This window comes from Genypterus blacodes, unplaced genomic scaffold, assembly GCF_046128005.1.
Source record: "Genypterus blacodes isolate CSIRO-AG114 ecotype Tasmania unplaced genomic scaffold, CSIRO-AGI_Gbla_v1 ptg000073l_1, whole genome shotgun sequence".
NCBI lineage: Eukaryota > Metazoa > Chordata > Actinopteri > Ophidiiformes > Ophidiidae > Genypterus > Genypterus blacodes.
The window spans coordinates 5,197,260-5,218,236 of NW_027466883.1; the positions used below are offsets into that span (position 1 = coordinate 5,197,260).

At 44.1% G+C, this 20,977-nt stretch overlaps 1 protein-coding gene across 1 annotated transcript; it reads left to right on the plus strand.

Moving 5' to 3' along the window:
* Nucleotides 1–1,166: 1,166 nt before the first annotated feature.
* palm1b (paralemmin 1b) lies at nucleotides 1,167–19,523 on the plus strand. Its single transcript, XM_076157588.1, has 6 exons — nucleotides 1,167–1,694; nucleotides 11,534–11,576; nucleotides 12,309–12,389; nucleotides 15,433–15,548; nucleotides 16,121–16,191; nucleotides 16,444–19,523. The coding sequence occupies exons 2-6, from the start codon at nucleotides 11,535–11,537 to the stop codon at nucleotides 16,809–16,811; spliced, it is 678 nt and encodes a 225-aa protein (XP_076013703.1). The 5' UTR covers nucleotides 1,167–1,694; nucleotide 11,534; the 3' UTR covers nucleotides 16,812–19,523.
* Nucleotides 19,524–20,977: the final 1,454 nt, after the last annotated feature.

Consider the following 20,977-nt stretch of genomic DNA (forward strand, 5'->3'; position numbering starts at 1 on the left):
AGTGAAAGTGATATGTGGACAGTGGGGGAGGGAGACAGTTAATCTCCCTCACCTGCTCTCAAATCTGCTCTGCCACTTTCATATTTCTTTGTCTCTCTCTCTCCCTCAGTGTCTCTATTCTCTACGTTTTCCACCATTCTCAACACAACAAGTCAGGGACACAACCGGAACCCGTTTGATCACATTGTAGCAACACCCTTTCCAAATTCTTTTCATGTATCGGGGGCCACAGGGGCCTGGTAGTTTTTCACTGGTTTCATTGTATGTATACAATGACAATTGTTAAAGGGCCATTTTAGGAATAACTGACCTGTTTGTTGACTTATTTGTTAAATAATGAGGACAGAGACACATAAACCACATTTCAACACTTCGGGAGTCAGTGATAATCATTATCTCAAAGATTAAATAAAACTCTGCTTAACTTGGCTATTTTTAAGCAATTTTAACAATATACTAATGGGTCTGGCATTTATTCTATTAAAGCAAAGATCTCGAAATGTCAAATGTATCGCTAAATGTAATGCTTCCACTGTCATGTAATTTTACATCTTAGATACTTACTTACAACAATACAGTTGATTTCAGACAATGGGGGAAAAAATCACAACAAAACCTGCAACGACATATTAACATATCTGGAACACTAGCACCCCCTGCTGGAAGACGGATGCAGGTGCAAAATACACTATTGTCTGAGGTTGCACAGACAATCAATGCGACACACTGTGACATCAAAATAAAAGGGAAATAAAACGTATATTTGAAAATTTACGGATAAACATACTTAAATAATTAATCGTGTTTATGTCTGATGGGATAATATGTCAAATTATCGCCTGTGACCATCGAAACATCTGCTTCGGGCTATAAACTCACCCGAGGTTATTTATGTAACAAATGAACCACCACCTTTCACCGCTAGATGGCGAAGTGGGGCAGCATAATCGAAAGAAAGGACTCCTGTGCTTCTGCTTGAACAGAACTGGACCGGATCCCAAATTCACTGTACTTCAGGGTTGCTTCTGCAGCCCGCGTTTGCTATCGCAGTCAAGACCGCCTGCTTTTGTCGGACGTCATATGATAAGACTGGAGGGGATCCAGCAGGGCCCCCGCTCGGAGAGGAGGAGGACACGTATCTCAGTCAACGCGCGGTCAGGGCCCCCTTTATCTCCACCAGGCAGGGAGGCGTATCCTTTTCCTTCTCCCACTCCCCTTTAACATACCACTCTCGACTCTAACACCCATACATTAAATAGACTACAACCTGCTTCCAGACGACGCCCATATATATATATATATATACACACACACACGACCCCCGCCCCCTCCTCACACCCACCCACCTACACACACACACACACCGTGAGTGAGCCGAGATTCGAGCCGAGTCCGTCGTGCGTTTATCGGACAAGAGGAATTCACCGGTGGTGGTGTTGGTGTTGTTGTTATTATCGTAGCTGCCCGCGGCATCACCTCTGCTTTAACAGAAGGGGTGCCAACCAGAAGAGGGAGAAGAAGAAGAAGAAGAAGAGGGAGAAGAAGAGGAGGAGGAAGAAGAAGAGGAGGAGGAGGAAGAGGAGAGGGGTGTTTTTTGGAGTCCTTTCTGTAAATTGACGCGCAGAAATAAACAACCGCGGTGACAGAGACGCGCTTGTTTGGAGAAGACGTCAGTGAAAGCGATCAGCTGCTGAGTAAGTCCTGATTTACAGTGTGTGTATGTGTGTGCGCGTGTGTGTGTGTGCGGGCGTTATACCTGTTTGTTTGTTGTTGTTGTTGTTTTTTACGGATTTGTACATTTCAGCCTCCCAGATAACTGAACAGGGATGGAGACTGATTGTATGTATGAGCTCATTTGGAGATCGTGTGGCATTTAGGAGCAAATCGTAAACACGAGGAGCGCAGGCGTGGATCTAAGCACCAATATGCAACCTGTAAATAAAACCATCAACGTCACGTGATTTAGACACAAACTGCTGCATTGTTCTATCAGGTCAACATGTTTTTATTGCGCATTATAATGTCCTGCACTTTCTCCAAGCATGATCCAAACAGCAGGCCGGCAGGTGTAACAGGGCGACGTGTTTACCCGCGCCGCCCCTCTCATGCTCCATCATGTCATATCGATCTGTTTTTGGAGGAAGGTTGTTTCAGGATGAGGGTCAACATGGCTTTGGCGTCGAACGGTGTGATCCGATGGCGCCATGGCCAAGAGAGAGAGAGAGAAAGCGAGAGAGAGGAGGGCGAGGGAGAGATGCTGACAGGCCGGGCGCATATAGGAGAGAGCGAGAGACAGAGAGTCTCACAGGGTATTTCTATGGTGTGTTGTGATGTGAGCAGTCTGCTCCTCCAACATGGCGCGCAGGAGCTGATAAAGACCCAGAGCCATCACATTACATACTCCAGGCTGGAATTTAAACTCTGCTGCTTTCAGACAAAAGTAGCAGGAATGTTTTTGGTTGCAAAGCAGCAGGAATGATCCCATACACAATCACAGCACTCCATCCAGGATTTCACTGTTTTAGCTGTTGACTTTGCTGTGGGTAAATTCCTACATTCTGCATTTTTTTTCCGTTAATGACAACTTTTACACTTTTTATTCATATGAACAAAGTTGAAATAGATCTACATGACAAACACGCACAAACAATACGTGCAGAACAACCTTTATGTTTTTGAGTCACCGTGCATTACATTACTAGTCATCATCTACGTAACGATACTCTAGGTAGTTAAGATGAACAAATCCTAATAATAAGCAGATCTATTTGGTAAGGTAATGTTTACAAAAGTCAGCTGGATTTCAGCATTCCAGTACGTTATGATAATGGAAGTAGATTGCAGGGAGGAACCCCCCAGAATCACACTTTGTGTGTGTTTGTTTGTGTGTGTGCGCCCCTGCTGACTTAAGATCGCTCCTGGAGACCAGTGTGTACCTTTTACACCCAGCTGCTCTCCACTTCACTCTCCCACTACATCATATCAAAATAAAGACACTAAGAGAAACTAAATAGAACTGAATGCTACTTCCCACTCATAGCTTGTACAAATACTTGTCAACGTTTAAAAGAAGTGAAATGAAATGAAACAACTTCACAATTTCTTCACTTCTGTTTTATGTTTACACACCATACACGTCACCACTTCCACGTTACCTAGATGTGAGTGTCTATAGTTTGTGTAGGTGGTTTTGGGTGACTTGAATGTCACCTCATTTACTTTATCCACTTCCTCATACACGACTTCGATCATTTTGGCATTTGTTGTGATATTCATGCGGTGAACTGGAAAATAGTATGGTAAAATGGTAATTGCGGTTGTTTTGTTGAATTTTCCTTAAATTCTGGGACCGCTGAGAAGCTGGAAGGACCGATTTTAGATCAGATTAAACCAAGGTCAAGTCCACCCCCCCTCTCTCCCCCACCTGCATCTGCTGCTGAAGAGAACAGCCAAGTCTAATCCTGTCCCTGAATAGAACAATAATCAACTGGACCCATTTATTTTACTGGGTTATGTTTGATCACAGCAGGTAGAAGCTGAGATACAAAAAAGTCCTTGGAAAGAGTGTGCGACAGTGTGTTTATTGTTTGTTCTTGTGTCCATTGTTTTCTGACGTTCCCTCATCCTGTGAAGCAATCGGGCCTGTTGAGGACGACATCTTTGTTGACGAGACCAAGTACGAGCGCGATGATAGGAGAGTCTAAAAACACAACACACCCATTTACATTCCAGACGGGACCCACGCCGGTTATCGTCTCGCAAAGTCCGTCACTCTGTCCTCTTCTGCTAAATCACCTGTTTGATTCAGGGACCAAAGCCCAGAAACCGAAAAGCGATCGACAAACACCCTCCTTGACAGTTGTTACTAACCAAGGTGACTTTGGGGGAGGTGTCCCATCTCCTCACCCTGGGATCCCAAATATAAACGTGTGCAAGCGTGAGTGTGAAGTGGTGTTGCTGACATGGAGCCAAAGCCAATAGAATGAGCCAGAAAGGGACTCGAGTCCAAGTCCAACTCCCAGCGTTTGTCTGCGAGAACGGGGCATCAACGTGAAACATATGAGGTGGAACGCGTCTTGTAACGTAAAGTAACATCAGCCTGTATTTCTAATTAAGACCCCATACTTTTCATGGAACACGTGCATGCATGGGCGAAACAGTAATGGCTGATTAAAGCAGTGGTTATAGAGAGGAAAAGGCTCCAAATCACATTTCCACGTGCTCTGCCTGGCTGTCACATAAGGAAAGCATCACATCCTTTGTATTTGATTAGATTAGACCTTTTTTTGTCTGTAACAGCGGAAATTTTACTTAAGCTACTCCCTCATACAAATAAAACACTGAATATATGTACATTAGTTTACGCAGATACAACAAACCAGCCTGTATGCAAATATATCATTCATTCAAACAATGAGGCATCCATTTCTGTGTTTCAAGTCTAACCAGCCCCCCAAAAAAAGCAAACTAATTGGGTGTTTAGTGGGACAAACAAAGCCACAAAAGAAGGTGGGAGAAGTCCAGCATCAGCAGCCGTCCTTACCGTACTGTCCCTGCTTTATTGTCTCTCCTGCCTTGTCTATTGTCTGAGCGAGACGTGTAGCGGCCAGCACAGGCCTCAGTCAAACGCCATGTGTGAGCTGAGGGTCCACATCCTGTTTGCTGCTCTGTGTTGTGTCAGCCAGTCACAGTGTCGTGTCCCTCGGGGGGTGTGGGTCTTGTGTGTGTATTTCCATGCGTGTGTGTGTGTGTGTGTGTGTGTGTGTGTGTGTGTGTGTGTGTGTGTGTGTGTGTGTGTGTTTGTTTGTGTGTGTGTGTGTGCTGTTTGTCAGCATCTGTTTCACTATTCTTTGTCATTTCTTGCATAGTGTGTATATTTGTAAAAAGTATTTATCGAGCAGGATTGTATTTCACCAGTGTAGATGAGGGGAAATGGGCTCGTAATGAGACGGGTCTTTGGTTTCCAACATTCTCCCTGACCAAAACAACCGCAGTCAAAGTGCCCTTCAGCCCTCATCTCCTCGGTGACCAACACTGGGTGACGTGAGGCCACCGGCCAGCTTGAGTGCATGCGCAAAACTTAAAAAGGAACAAAAACAAGACAAAAAAAAGGATTTTAACTATACAACTTCTTCTCTAAAGGTGAATTCCTGTAATACATCTCAAAGCACCATTACTACTGTTATTGCATAATTACACGCATAACAGATTGGCAAAGCATCATTAGCAGAGGAGGGCGTGTATCTCATCCTGCCTGGGAGCGTGATGGATAATCCCAATTACTCTGACCAACCTTGCTGTCATTATAGGAAAGCATTTATGCAGAGGTTTGAAAATGAAATTAGTTCATTGTTGAGTTTGGAGCAGTGGCAGAACCAATCACAGGTTTGCGTACAAAGGTCACGTTCGCTGCTAAAAGAGGAAGCGGAGTCTAAAAGAAACGGCTGGGCGAGCATACGGAGTGATAAGGAGTAACATCTGGGTACAGAGCGAAGCCGTAAAAGGTTGTTAGATAACAAGATGTAATCCTCCCCCTCTCTCTCTCTGTCTTTTCTCTACTTCTGTTAATCTCTGCCTCCTCATTTACTCCTGGATAGTCACCTTTCCTTCCCCTTTTCTGACTAACTTCCCTCCTTCTTGCTGCCCTGCCATGACAGATGATGCAGGATAGTCCGTCTCCACCGTGAAAACGATCAATTTCCCCCGCTGAATCCTTTTAAAACGTCAGAGGCGAATGGAAGTTTGTGCTTTTCTTGTTTGGTGTGTGTTTTCTCCTTAACCGCCCCTGAAACACGCGCGCACCCACACGCTCATATGACGATCACCAGTGTTGTTGCAGGGAGATGATATCAAAAGCACTATTGATAAGCAGCGGAGAAGAGAAAGAGAAACTTATTCGCTGATTCTAACACCGTCAGGCCCACACACAAACACACACACACACACACACACACCTCGTTTAAGGTGACGGAGGTGAATGAATATTCGATTTTGTCCTTCTGTGAATGAAGTGAAGAATGTTGGAGTCTAGGAAGAGATGGGATGGACTGATATGGGACTAACAATTCCTGAAGCTCTTGAAAGCCTTAAGTGGGAATTGGGATCTGGCCATAAGGGAAGGCACCTATTTGGCCCTAATGGTTCCTGTGTTAACAGTGAGAGGTTGATCTAATAATGCAGGTCCATAGGCTTCCTGCTCCGGATGTACAGTTTGCTGACTGACCAGGGAGGCTTAGTGAGAGAAAGCAGCAGCAGATTGGAGACTGACCACTATGGAAATGGACTCTCCTTACATTTCTAAGCAATGCTGTTAGCAGGCGATGTTGATGCTGATGCTGATGCTGACGTGTTATTGTGTGTGTGAAGTAATGGGAAAAGCTCTAAATGTCTCTCTCAGAATAGTGTGTGTGCATTTTATATTATAAGAATGTCAATATATTGTTTCTATAAGATGTTACCGTGAGATCTGTCTCATTTGAGAATTAGAAATGGTTCAATCTGAGCGCATTGATGGCTTTGTTGTGTCAGTGACCAGTTAGTCTCCACAGTTTTGCTCAGATCGATGATGGGGATGAAGCAGTACACCCATCCTGAAGCTTTTTAAGTATGGGTCACATTAATGCCATGTCATTGCTTATACAAGCACTTAAAATGGACTCTTGATACCTGTGTGAACCATGTGCAGTGTAAATGTTCAGTAATGACGGACTAGATGGATTGAAATGTGGTCTTGAAATGAATCGATGTGGGAGAGGCGCACGGTCAGGAGACATAGCTCAGCTCACTTAAGAGTCGACTTGCAAGACGGAGAGCAACAAAGGAAGCAGAGTGTTTGGTAGGATAATGACTCGAGGAAACGCGGCAGGAACGAGGTAGGAGAAGTTATGAATTTAACTTTCTTTTTGTTTTGGAGATCGTTTTTTGATACAAAAAGAGGGAGAGCAGTAGAAAAGTTAACGTTCAAGTTAATTACGACAGTATGGTGACAAACAGGGCAACGGCAGAAAGCCAACAGCTGTCGAAGGTTATGTAGAAATGACACAATAGTGTGGACATCAGTGTTGTTAGTTTGATGATCTTGTAGGTACGGTTTTTACAGACATCATACAGCAGTGCAAGCAGCTACGGATCGCATCGTAGGCTGTGGAGGGAGAGAAAGGGAAGAAAAAAAAGTCACACAACCCCACATTACTCTATTATGCCCCAGTTGACACATGTCTGCATGTGGCTTTCCTCCATCTTTCTTCCTCCCTGACAGAACTGTATTATCTCTGCGTGACCTCTGGTGGAATGGAGCTTTACCCTCCGACCCCTGGAACACTAACACATGACCTCAGCGGACTTCCTCTCGTTTTTATTGGCACCGCTCTGTTTACATTATGGCGTGATTTGTGTTGGGCCCTCAGATGATGGAAGGTGGTGAAGTCATGGTGTGTGTGTGTGTGTGTGTGTGTGTGTGTGTGTTGGGGCAAAGGCAGGGTAGGAGTGTTATTGTCGTGGTTGCTCTTTTTGCCCAAGGGAAGGAAGACGTGGAAGTGGTGAGCAGAGACAAGCAGGGAGAAGTGCCACTCCAACACACTGCGAGTGTGAAAGGGATTGGAGGCGAGTTTCCTCCTCCAGAGTCTCTCACTTTGCTCGTACGAGGCTCTGGGTCATTGGAGGGGGGGAGGGCGGGGGGGGGTAGAGAGAGAGAGAGAGAGACACTCATTTTCACAGTTGTCATTCTCGCTGAAGAGGAAGCAATTTTACGTCAGACAGTGTGTGTTTTTCAGGTGGTTGAGTCTTATCTGTGTGTGTGTTTGTGTGTGTGTGTGTTTGTGTGTGCATGCGTGCGTGTGCATAGTAACAGTCACAGTCGCTGTTTGGATGTAAACACAAGTGAGACCATTGTTTTTCCTCATCAGGAGTTCAGACGTACATTACTTTAGGTTGAATAGTTTCATTTCCTTGGCAGAATCACGTAACTGAAACTGTTGCAAACCGTTGAATAGTTATAAATGTCAATATCAAAGTTCTTATTTGGCACAGACGTGATGAATCGTTCTCCGAAAAAAGTGTGTGTGTCCGTGTTGGTGTGTTGGAGTATCCAATTACAGGTTGTTTAGGGTGTTTAGGATAATCTGAGATTAGCCGTGATGAGACTTGATGTAATCTGGCGCTACATCCCCATTCATCCGCCTGACAGATTGATGGCCCTGGTTTGCACAGACACAGGCACAGCGGTGTGACTCGTCCTGAGCACAGATAGGTACAGCGTGTACTCGCTGACCTCTTTACCGCCAGACTGTCTGGTGTAAATAATGAATACAATATTTCTCATGCAGCTTTTCAGACCAGATGAGGGCAATCAGCCGTGAGAACTCGGTTCGCATTACAAAGAAACGGCTTTTAAAAGATTAAAACAAGTGACATTTCAGTCACAACAGAGATCGGGGCCTTTTAAACTGACAACATGAGTAATATTCCCGCTCGTACCTGCTAAGCAAAACCAGCTCTGATTTATTTCCCTTCAACAAATCAAAACGGGGAGGGGAGAGGGATGAAGGGAGGAATCGTGCTGCGAGACGTTCAAAGACAAACTTGTGTCTCTCACCTTGGAAGAAGACATTTGTAAATTTATTTGACCATAATATCCCTAAACGTGCTCAACTGGATTATTCCTCATCTGTAATCTTGTTTCGGTGCAGCTAGTGAAGAGTGTAAAGTGACTGCTGGTGCCAGAGGACCGTGAGCACAATGCTATTAGAAGGGAGGATGCCGGCTCTCCACGCAGGCAGTTAATGTGTTCCTGGAAGTGCTACAGCAGCAGCGCACCCATCAGGGAATAGGCCCAGTCATTACTCTGTTCCCCCAACCTCTCCCATGCACCTGCCTAGAGAAGATTGGCCAAAACATTCCCAGTTTCAGTCTATGACCCTTGTCTAAGTGTGTGTAACTGCTTCCTCTTCTAGTCTGTATTCCGTCCTTAAGTCTGTCTGTCTCTGTCTGTCTCCACTCGCTCGTTCGTCTGTCTCGGGGCCTTCCTTTCTCCGTCATGAGTGTGATTACTGCCTTGTGCGTCTCCTTTCCTTTCTTCTCCCCGTCTGTCTCCCGCGTGTCTCATTGATATGAATCACGAGCGATACAGCCGGTACAAGTGTCCCTTAATGTTCCGACAAGATAGACGTATCTGTTTGCATTGGTTTTAATTATTCATCCTGGGGCGAAGACAAGCACGTCTGTTATTAAACCTTGCGGGATTCAAACGTAGGAACACATTAGTCTCTCCAGTGGAAAGATGGAAAGCGGTGAAGCTTGTGTGTCTCCGGTGTTGGATTAATATCTGCCGGTGTGGGATTTATTCAAACACTGGCAAAGATCTTAAACGATCCTTAAAAACCACATCAAACCGCACAGAGATTCCAGTGTTGGATTGGAGTGTTAAGTTTTCAGTGAGAATTTATTCGGCGTCTCCGAAGAAGCTGCTCGTCATCCTCGCTCAGAGGTGATTGGACATGAGCTGATGCTGATTGAACATGTTCGGTGAAGCCGCTGGAGGGGATTTAGCCGTGTTGCTGAAAATGGCCACAGAAACAAATGCTGGCTCAGCATTTCTGGGATGGATAAACAATGAGGCCAGATTTATTATAATTCATTCCTACATTTTCCCACTATTTTCCTCTTCCAGGAGAAGCAACAGGCACCAGAATGTTTCCTGAAAATCTTCCTCTTTTTATCGTCCACTCAGTCGCTGCCTCCTGCTTCATCTACCCTTGTGCTTTTTCACCAACCTCCCTCAGGTCATCGAACCTCATCAGGTTATCTAACGACAAAAGAATCCGGCCAATGCTTCCACTCCTCCCTCACTCTGCTGATGGACTGATACAGATGGTTTTCACAAAGCACTGTCAGCAAACTGCACCACTGTGGGATGAGAAGGGGTGAGAGGAGAGAGATGGAAGGAGGAGGGCATTTGAATGCATCACCAAAAATAGACACAGTTTGAATTCATTAACAATGAAACGCAGTCATTTGTCATCTTCGCTTCTTATTAATGAGAAAACCACACAGTAGTCGCGGTGCATTTTTGGGTAAAGGTTGGATCAGTGGGAAAGGACAAGATGTGTGTGTGTCTGTGTGTCTGTGTGTTTGTGGAGAGCAGGCAGGGGGTTGATCAGATGATTGTGGTTAGTCCTTTCTCTCAAGTGTGGCCATGTGACGATGATGCGACTTGGTGGGAGACCAGAAAGCCGTTCTTGTGCTTTGTGTTGACATGTGGAAAGAAGCCAAAAACGCCGATCCGCCACAGTTTGTTCTCTCCTAAATATACCCTGAAGTTCTCAATGATCGGACCATGACCTCATAAGCATAGAAGAACATTGATTCAGTACTTAGAATGTTCAGAAGGGACGATGTGGTTGCAGCACTGTGGGGCCTTTTTGTCAAGAATTTAGCAATCAGATGCATTTTTGTGTTTCTCTCAGAGCTCATGCTTTGCTAAATGACGCATGCAAATCCAAGCCCTGACAGCCGAGGGGGGTCCTGTTGGCTCACCGGGAGGAGAGACACGATCAAAGTTATCAACACACACTTTACCGGCAACATAGAGGCATGCAGTGGGGGGGGGGAGTAAAGGGGGAATGATGTCGGATTGTTTTTATGTAAGAGTCCGCTTTCATACCAGGGCGGAGGAATGAGAATCCCATATGTGAGGCGATTCAGTTTCATTCAGGGCTGGAAAACAGCTACACAGCTGCTGAGATTATTGTGGTGGTGATTGTGTGTGTGTGTGTGTGTGTGTGTGTGCTCCGTACGCCACCTCCTCCTTCCCAAAACAACAAGGATGGAATTGAAATTCACCCGGAAAGACGACATAAACAAGCGAGTGCATCCTGAGACAATCCTGAGAGTTGTCCACTTGTATAAGTACTTGAAAAATGTCTGAATCCAATCCAATGATACATCAATTCTTTATCTTCTTTATTCCTTATCTGTCTGATATCTGAGTTGCTCTGGGGCGCTGAGAGATAATCTACAGTAACAGAGGGGAAATGATAAAATGGGGAAAAATGAGATTGTGTGGATGAAAGCTAAGTTTAGAGGAAGGTAAAGGAGCGCGGGAGGAGCTTTCATCCGTCTGACACTGGAGCTCCGTCTGCTTTCCTGTGACTTCAGCTCTGCCTTCGTCCGTTCTCCATCCCGCCAGGCTCTGGAACCTATTAGAGCAGGAATCTCCAGCAGTGCTCGGCCTAAGACATTAACATGCCCTCAGCGACTCTCAGTGACGAGAGAGAGAGGGGGGGAGAGGGGGAGAGAGAGAAAGAGAGAGAGTTTTTGCTAAAATACAGATCTTTGACCTCATTCGCTTGGGAGTGACAGGATCATGAATGAACGTTACAGTCAAGGAAAGGTCACCGTGGTCAACTTACAGTCTCTGATATGGAAGTGTGACTGCAACATTCTCATTCTCTCCCTCTCTCCCTCTCTCTCTCTCTCGCTCTCTCTCTCTCTCTCTCTCTCTCCCCCTTAATCTGTCTCTCTTTCCCTCCCTCAGGATGGATGAGGTGTCACAAGAGGAGAGACTTCAAGCCATCGCTGTAAGTCATTGCAGACCACACACACACCCCCTTTATTCATTTTCTCTCACACACATATAGTTGCCAACACACACACACACACACACACACCCACACACACAGCACATAGAAGGGGCACGTCAATGGCTGTAGAAACAACAAATCATCGCTCCATGTCCGCATTTGACCGTCGGCCTTAATGACTCAACCTTTTAGATCCCATCTCTCTCGCCCATTAGAGGCCATAGAAAGCCGTAATGCACCAGCTACAGCTCCTTCCCTCCGTCTGTCTCCGTCTCTGCGTCTTTCCGTCTCCTCACATACACACACACACACACACATGCACAGCAGTCTGCAGTATTTTCATGCAAATTGTCCTTTATCCAATTAGAAACGCATTAGTATTTAGATTGTTGTGATCGTCCTGACGACTTAATATCATAGCACGGACACTCAAACGTGAGTGGGACATTTCTGAAATGTCAAATCTATAAAGACGAGGATAAAGGCCTGGCATACCCGGGTCCATTATAATAAACTATGATATTTCTACAGCGTAACTCCCGTCTCTCTTTCTCCATTAAACCGACTCATCCATTATGTACTCAGACACCACAGGCCTCCATTACTGATGCGCCGTGGTATCGTTCGAAACCCGGAGCGACGTGACTTTTATTGCTTCCTTGGCGATATCGCGATGGTGGAGTAATGCGCAAAGTAATCACCAAGGTTTCGTTCTGTGTGTGGTAACAGGAGAAAAGGAAGAAGCAGACAGAGATCGAGAATAAGAGGAGGCAGCTGGATGATGACCGGCGGCAACTCCAACATCTCAAGGTACACAGACACACACACACACACACACACACACACACACACACACACACACACACACACACACACACACATTTAGGTTCTCCATCACATCCCCTACTTCATCCTGATTTCAGCTCACATTGTAGGCGTGGTGTAACTTCAAGCGAAACCCTGAACGGACAGAAACGCTGCCAGGAATCGCTGTGTTTTCGGGAATGGTGCGTTTTGACGTGGGAGCGATGTTAGATGATGACACCCACACACAGAAACATCAAACCGCAGCAGTTCCTCTCCCATCTATCTGTCCCACATAGTGAGATTACTCCCAGACTGCTGCTGTGACGGGATGTTCGGAACGGACGGCAGATAATTCTAATAGCTCCTCCACATGTTTTCACACACACACACACACGCACGCCCGATCAAGCACACATTGTCAAAATATGCTTACACGTGTGTACACACACACACACACACTCGTTGCGCTCGTCAGCTGTTTGGCCGATAAGACAAAGGTTACGGGTGAGCATGTGCACCTGAGTGGCCGCGACCTGGGCTATTGACCTTGCGTGATCCCACTTTTCTATTTTCAGGAGCGCAAACCATGTGTGTGTGTGCGTGTGCGTACGTGTGTGTGTGCGTGCGTGTTACTCCATGAAAGAACACAAAAGCCCCAGACAATGCAGTGGACTTTGGCAAAGGAAACAGATTTTTGTCCCACTCCCACCAACAGGAAACAGCTCTTACACCCACCGCGCCCCGCTTTAGTCTCTCTCTTTCCCTCTCTCTCTCACACACACACACACACACACAAATGTACACGCACAAATACACAGACACACCGTAGGGATGTTTAATCACGCAGTACATGAGCATTAGAGGGCTCTTTGTGCAAACCGCAGCATTTAGATGGAAAACCCAATAAACGTCTTCTTTTACACAGCATATTTTTAAAGGGTGTACCTGCCCCACCAGTACACCACAACAGGCACGCTCTCACACACACACACACACACACACACAGTACAGAGAAAGTGAGGTGAGGTAATCTAATGTCATTAACACAAAATATGTCAATACAGGATCTGGTTTTAATTAGCGCTTTGTGCTACATATGATTATGTAACTACTATCCCACACTCTCTTTAATTAAAACCCCTGAAGGTCAACGTCTTACTGTGTTATCTTAATATGGAAATCGCACACACACACACCTCACAGAGCAGATTACGAAGTGACCTTTTGTGAAATGAAGTGCAGAGCCAAATCTGCAATTACAATGGTGGCCAAAAAAAGTAGTAAATAAACAAACACAACTCACTTTTTAGAATTGCTAGGAACAATTTTGGGAATACACCAGGGTGTGTGCATGTGTGTGTGTGTGGGGGGGGGGGGTTACAGTTCCGCCCTTTGTCTGCTACGTTAGCAGCTTTTACCCCCCAAAGAACAATGGAGCAGACGTAACTTCAGCGCTGCAGCTTTACGACAGGGCGCGTGTTTGTGCGCGTGTTTAGCATCCACACGAGCGAACGCATTAAAATGATGTCATCAGGTTTTTGGAGTAGGGTGTGGTGAGCGAGGGAGTAAAAACAGAGAGAGAGACAGAGAGAGAGAGACAGAGAGAGAGACAGACACAGAGACAGTGTTAGATTTAGTGTAGTGCCCAAGAGACCAAGCTGGACTCCGGTATGGTAGTGTTAAATTACTGTGTGTGTGTGTGTGTGTGTGTGTGTGTGTGTGTGTGTGTGTGTGTGTGTGTGTGTGTGCAGCTGGATGTCTGCTGTTAAACCATGTTGCTCAATGCACTGTTGGAGAAAGTTAACAGGAAGAACAGGCAGCATAACAGATAAACACAGATCGGAACTAAGAAGGATTCATCCTGACATTTACAACCATATTCCACCCAACATGCACAAAGCAAAGAGTTCATGAACCTATGATAGATATAGACGCATATGAGAGAGAAAGAGAGAGAGGGAGAGAGAGATGGAGAAAGAGAGAGGAAGGGGCGGGGGCCAGGGTTGTAGAAAAAAAGGGGAGTTTTGCCGTAGAAATTCTTGTTGCATCACTGAAGAGGAATTCACATGGAGCACAGGTCCAGATTTTCACTCCACAAGAAAACAAGAGCCTTTCTAGCACTTTTCCACAGGGTTGCCTTCCACTGCACAACCTGACAGCTGCGAATAAGACACACTGTTATATTTACCTCAAAGCATGCCAAGTATTTGCTTTGATAGTAGGTTATCTGCAGATGAAGAGCGAGCAGGGACAGGAAGTGTCGAGAGAAATATACAGGAACATTTTGAAACTGATAGGAAGTAAATAGATTAGTGCTGTAGATGTGAAAATGAGCCGTGGAGAGAAAATCCACCTTAGATTTGTATTTCAATTGATATTTGAACCGCTCGCCTTGAGTTAAAATCAAAGACGAATCATCATTTCACGCTTTGGAAACGATTGATTTGCAGCGTTTGAAGCATATTGTTTTATCTTTCAGTCTTCTTTTATTTACACTTCCATTGTTTAGTTTGAGTATGAGTATTCTATTTAAGGATGGATTTCCTGTCCAAAGCCCAAAGCCTCGATGAACCTGGCCGGGCGCCATAGTCCACTTGGCAAACCATCTGGCAGCAGAGGTGAAGTGTGTGACAGAAGCACTGAGTGGCATCGATGCTGGATGAACTCACTGGTGGATTTAGTGTTAGATGAAGCTGAGGACTTATTTATTCTGCCTCTGTAATAGAGCAACTGATTGCTTTGGAAAGAAGTTAAACTCTCATCTTAGTCACAGTGCGTGATAATGGTCTTACTTTAATTATTAGACTGCTGCTAATGAATTCATCACAATAAGAGTACTTGTCGAAACTTCTTTCATTATAGAACACAGCCATGCACATACACCTAATTACACATGAGGTGTCAGAGGCGGTTCGAGTGAAATGTCTCTTTGTAGTACATACAATTGAATGTAAAGAGCTAAATTAGCACAAGAACAAGAACAGACTCCCCACTTCTTTCTTAAGAGCTCAGCAAGTGTCTCTGTATTGGTTCTCTCCCCATGTAGTCGAAGGCACTGAGGGAGCGCTGGTTGTTGGACGGAGCCCCGGAGGAAGAGGAAACTCAGAGGCGTCTGCAGGAGGATGAGGTGAAGACCAAACTCCTGGAGCAGGTCATCCTCAGGTCAGCATCTTGTTACACCTGCAGGGCGTCGATGCATAATGACAAACTGTGGATTCAGTTTAGTGATTTTATTTGTATCTGAACAGGTCAGATGTGTGTGTTTTGTGTACGTAAACTGTTAAGCATCCACTGCCAGGTTAGAGAATCATGCTGCCTATCACCTCTGTGACACCAGAACAGGTTGATCTACGCAGTTTTGCCATGTTTTGTTCAGCAACTCTGGCCGATGCAGAACTAATGATGCTCTCTGTGTCAAAGCTGTGTTATATGTTCCATTCTGAGTGATGCTTTTTAAAATTTGACACATCAAACCACCTATGAATGTGTCAAAGACCTGTCTGACAGCAGATTTGTTCGCATCATTTATGTTTATTTACTCATAAACTACATTGACTAATGGGTGTGGTTGTAATTTGGGTTAGAATTGGTCACATGCCAACACCTCATAATACATTTTTCATAGTTCAGTGATGTAATGGACTGACTGGATGAAATAAGTGCTATTTTCTGGCTGTTTGTGTGTGTGGATGTGTGGTTGTGTGTTTGTGTGCATGTGTGTGTTTGTGAGCCAGGCTGGAACAAGAGATTGAAGATCTGGAGACAGGCGAGCCAGCCAATAAGGGTGTGGCTAAAGAAAATGGAGGTAAGTTTGGTAACCATGGCAACGTAAGATCGCTTAGGAAACCATGGTAACATGGCCCAGACACCTGTGTCAGGGAGAATGAGCGAGCTAATAATGGTCTTTAAATGCTTTGTAGTAAAGTGCTCTTCTTTACCAGAGGTCATTAATACAATATTTCCTTTCTTTCTTTGTCTTCCTGACCTAATGTGTCCACCCGCTCCTCTTTCATGGTTCACACGACCAACCTTCCTAATACTCTGGTGCCCCCTGTAGGTGAGAATGGAGTAGTGCAGACTCCGAAGAGAGAGGTGACAGGAATCGAAGCCAAGCTGCTGGGCCCGAGTCCTGACCAAGCCAGTGCCGACAACCCAGTCACCCTGGTGTTCATGGGCTACAAGACCGTGGAAGAGGAGCAGGAGACCCGCACGGCCCTGGGAATGGAGGGCGTAGACGGCAATGTCAAGGCTGAGTTTGTTGTGATTGAGGATGGAGAGGGGAAGGCTGGAGGAGAGGGAGCCACGGAAGAGCAGGCCCCACCCAATGGGAGCATGGCAGAGAAAGAGAAGGCCAATGGGGGCGGAGAGGAGGGAGAGAAGGAAAAGGAGAAGAAACAGACCTGCAAATGCTGCACGGTCATGTGAGCTCTGTGCGTGTGTGTGTGTGTGTGTGTGTGTGTGTGTGTGTGTGTGTGTGCTTGTGTGTGTGTTTGTGTTGTATGTGTGTGTGTGCGTGTGTGCCCATAACCTGCACCTGTGCGGGGATGCGTTCAATTGCATGACTGCAAACGTGTGTGTAACTGTGTGCGTGTCCGGACTGGAAAAAAGGAAAAGTACAGTTCCACAGCCAATATACCAACAAAGAGAGCCAATACATCAGCTCCAGCCACAACAACAGGAACCACAAAGACTCATAAGTACACTTTACTCTGTATACTTTCTCTGATATGTATTTGACTTTTGATTTCTATTGATATTTTTCTATTTTTCTGTCTTGACATTTATATTGTATTCAGTATGTATATCTTTATTATGGGACTGTGTACTGTAAGTTCAATGTCATTGTTGTTGAAAAAAAGAAAATGTAATAGCTCTCTGAATTGTACTGCTACCCACTGGGAAAATCTGGAAATTTAAAATCCTTGTACTTCAAAAAAGCAAATGATGAAGGACACAGATACTTAAAAATATACATATATTTCTCTGTGTAGGCCTACCAACTATTTATCGGTCAATTTCATATTGCAATATTGTCTAAGATATTATTTTAAATAGTATTTTAATATATTGATATGAAATTATGTTTTATACTATGTATTTATTGTTTTTGGTTCTTTGCATCATCTCCAAACATTAACTGCATGTAAGCTTGTAAGCACTACCAGATCTGCGTTACAATCATATCAAGTGTCTGTGATTTCTTAGACTCATATGTGTTCACATCTTTATCCACGCGTCTTTATATCAGCCAGATATGCATTCAGTTTAAAAAGAAATTGACAGCACAGAGACAAAGAAGCGAATTAGCATACTGACCTTATTACCAATCACGTTAGCCTCTCATAGATATTGTATGTGATGCTGTACATGTACACACCAAGCTTACAGGTTTTGTATTTAAAGAAGAAAAAAAAGGAAAATACACTTTATGATCAATAGACTCATGACAAGTCATTGCGCAATCATTAGAAACGCTTAAGTAAATTTTGTTCTCTCAACAGTAGAATCAATGTAGAATCTTGATTGAATCTTGAGGTAGCACCGCATGAAGCCTTGAAGCTTTTTTTAACTGTGTTGTCACCGTTAGGTCTTTATAAACAGTATCACGCTCACATGAATGTAATGTCAGGGGTTAAATTGGGATTCATTCTGCCACTCTTGAGAGGAGTCGGACTCGCTCAGCTCACCATCGATAAAGCTTTTTGTCTCCTTATGAACCAAATAAAATCTGTTAATACTGTTATTTCACTGTGTGTTGGTCAGCTGCTGGTTTCTGTCTTCTGTTCACTCCCAGTTTAACCCCTGATTGTCTTTGTTTGTCTATAGAAACCTTGGCCCAATCGTACTTGAATACATTGGTGGTGAAAAAGATGTACGGCATTTGGCATTTAAACAGTATTTTCCTTCAATGATCCTGGATGACCCCTGTAAGTTAGTTATGCAGGACCCCACGCTCTCTTGTTATTACTATTATTATACGTGGCGATCCAGTAGAAATAATCCACATATTAAAAGAAAACCAGTTTAATATTTGAAACTGTCCAGTGACTAGCAAAATCAATAACATGTACTGTACATTCTAGCCGGCAAAGCCTATTGGAATATATTTTGGCCTTCGTCTCCTCCTTTGTTTGGACTGTAGATGGTCTGTGTCAGTGATGCTGTGCCACCTATGCTCTGCTCCTTCCGGGCTCTTTCAAGCATCACCTTTATTGACACACTATCATCCTTACCGCATTGTCATACGATTCCATCCACCCTCAAACTACAGCCCTACGCCTATGCCTGGAGACATGCAGTATATACAGTCATACAGTCAATCTCTCGAGTTGGTGCTAACTTCTATTCTCAGCCAAATCTCCATCCATCCACCAACAACTTGTCAGCTCATTCCCTCTGTCTTACACAGATGACTGGTGGGGGCGGAATTGTGGGGAATGGGAATCTACTGCCTCCTGTATTCCCTTGTTGAATAAAAAGTCTTTTGCAACCCTTAGTGCCAGATGAATTTGCTCAAGTCCTGCCTCCATTCAAAGAAATGATCCCTTCTAACATTCCAAGGGAGGTTACCAGGCATGGACAGATAAGATATAGTCTATGCTTTCCAAATGTGCAGTTCCTATGTAATTGTACAACTTTGTTTCTTTATATTGACTCTCGTGTTTTTTCTTTCCTATGGCCTCTTTGCAGGGCAGCATATTGTATTTGATGTGTGTATTTTTTTAAAAAGATGACTACATCTGTGTATTGTTGGTGCCTTTGTCAGGTTAATTTGGTTGGACTTGTCTGTCTGCCACCATTTTAGACTTGAGGTTTTTCCTGCTCTGCTCCTGGTCATGATGGCCCACCAGAAACATTGCCTTCTATTCTGGAGGGTCACTACACAGCTATAGTACAATACCACACTCATTTTCACACAGTAACTATACATACGTGCAGCTCAGAAGATAGGTCATATGCAGCATATTGTTGGTGTCTTGTTGAAACTCTGTATCCCCTGTTTTGCCTCCCTTATTTAAATGTGTTGTTTGAATTATACCTGCATAATTTATTTCCTCGTCCTCATATGATAATTGTGAAACTGAGCTTTAGCTTTTTAAATGCTTTCAAAGCTGTCAAACTGAATGGGCATACATGCGCAATTAGTGAAAAGTACATTTTTTGGGAGATACAAAGTTTATGCAGGAGGCTGACAATGTATGTATACTATATGCATATGTGTATGTGTGTGCATATATGCATATGTATACATATAGATATATGTAAATCTGTTTAATTAAGTGTTCATAAGTGGGTCTAGGACAGCAGCAGAAAAAACAACCTTGTGTTAGACCAATGCCTGTTCATCTATTTTGTGGTCGTCCAAATGTTAAATCTTGAATAAAACTACTGTTAGTTTACAGCAAGTCAGAGACGTGTGTGTGTAATTAACCAAATGTACACAAAGACATGCTGTCGGTATCGCCGTGTCTTTAATACACACAGCTGTCTACATAAGCCATAGCTAATGGTACGAATGGTTTTGGCATCTTGGCTTCCCTAATAAATGATGGAATCACAGATGGATATACAGAAGACTCTTCACAAATCTACTTTTGGCACAGATGTACACAATTATACATAGATACATCATCCATTTAGTGTATGGGTAACACATGGGTTGGTAAAAGAGTATAAGGGTTAGTGTATTGTTATTGTATTGAATCATCCCTCATTTATGAAGACTTGTTAAGATTGATGAAGAATAGGTTACATGAGTGAAGTCAACAGTATGATTTGATTATGGTTGGTAATGCAGACAAGAAACATGAAGCTTAACTGTGGTATATTTAACATCTGTTGGGTTTCAGCTTGACAAGAACGACGTCAGTGGTTTGGAAAACATTTTGGAGTGCAGTAACAAGGACATGCCATTAGAGGGCACACATCTACTGTTTTGTAAACTTGATTGTGTTACAGTAACCTACTGTTTTCAGATTTAGCCGATGTTACTGTTGAGAGACATGGAGGCATTTGCAGGGCATTTAGAGTGATCGGATCTGCACGTAGATTGTTTCATAGAATACCTGTATGAGTTCGATTGTTCCTTGATGCTCCAGATAAGTTGTACAGGGGAAATTCCTCAGATTCCAGGATGACTACTAGTGCATCCCGCTCACACTCACACACGTTTTCTTGTAGCTGAGACAAGCATCCGCTTTCACCACAAATATGAGAGGTGTACCACATCCTGGGACACAGAATATATTATATGCTGCATGTAGGTCATATCCCTGACAATGCTTTTCCATACTCACCCCCACCCATCCACACACACACATCCTTAAATGCCCTGGAAAAATATGAAATACATTTAAGTCCTGGAATCTAACCGGTAAAGTAAAGAACAAACTCAGTGTGAATAGGGCTGAATATGCGGACTGCAATTTCCTTCTAATTGAACGTGTAACTTCGCTCTATAACGAGTTTGTTAAATCTAATCTGCCTCACCAAGAGACACAATCCAGGATAGGCACGCATGACCATCATCGTGTTGATGGAAATAGACAACACCAATTGTCCATGTCATATTGAAACGTCTAGCTGTGAAT

Coding starts and splice junctions, on each gene's coding strand:
- palm1b (XM_076157588.1), top strand. CDS start 11,535: ATGGATGAGGTGTCACAAGAGGAGAGACTTCAAGCCATCGCT. Junction 12,390..15,432: donor GGCAACTCCAACATCTCAAG/GTACACAGACAC, acceptor CTCCCCATGTAG/TCGAAGGCACTGAGGGAGCG. Junction 15,549..16,120: donor CTGGAGCAGGTCATCCTCAG/GTCAGCATCTTG, acceptor TTTGTGAGCCAG/GCTGGAACAAGAGATTGAAG.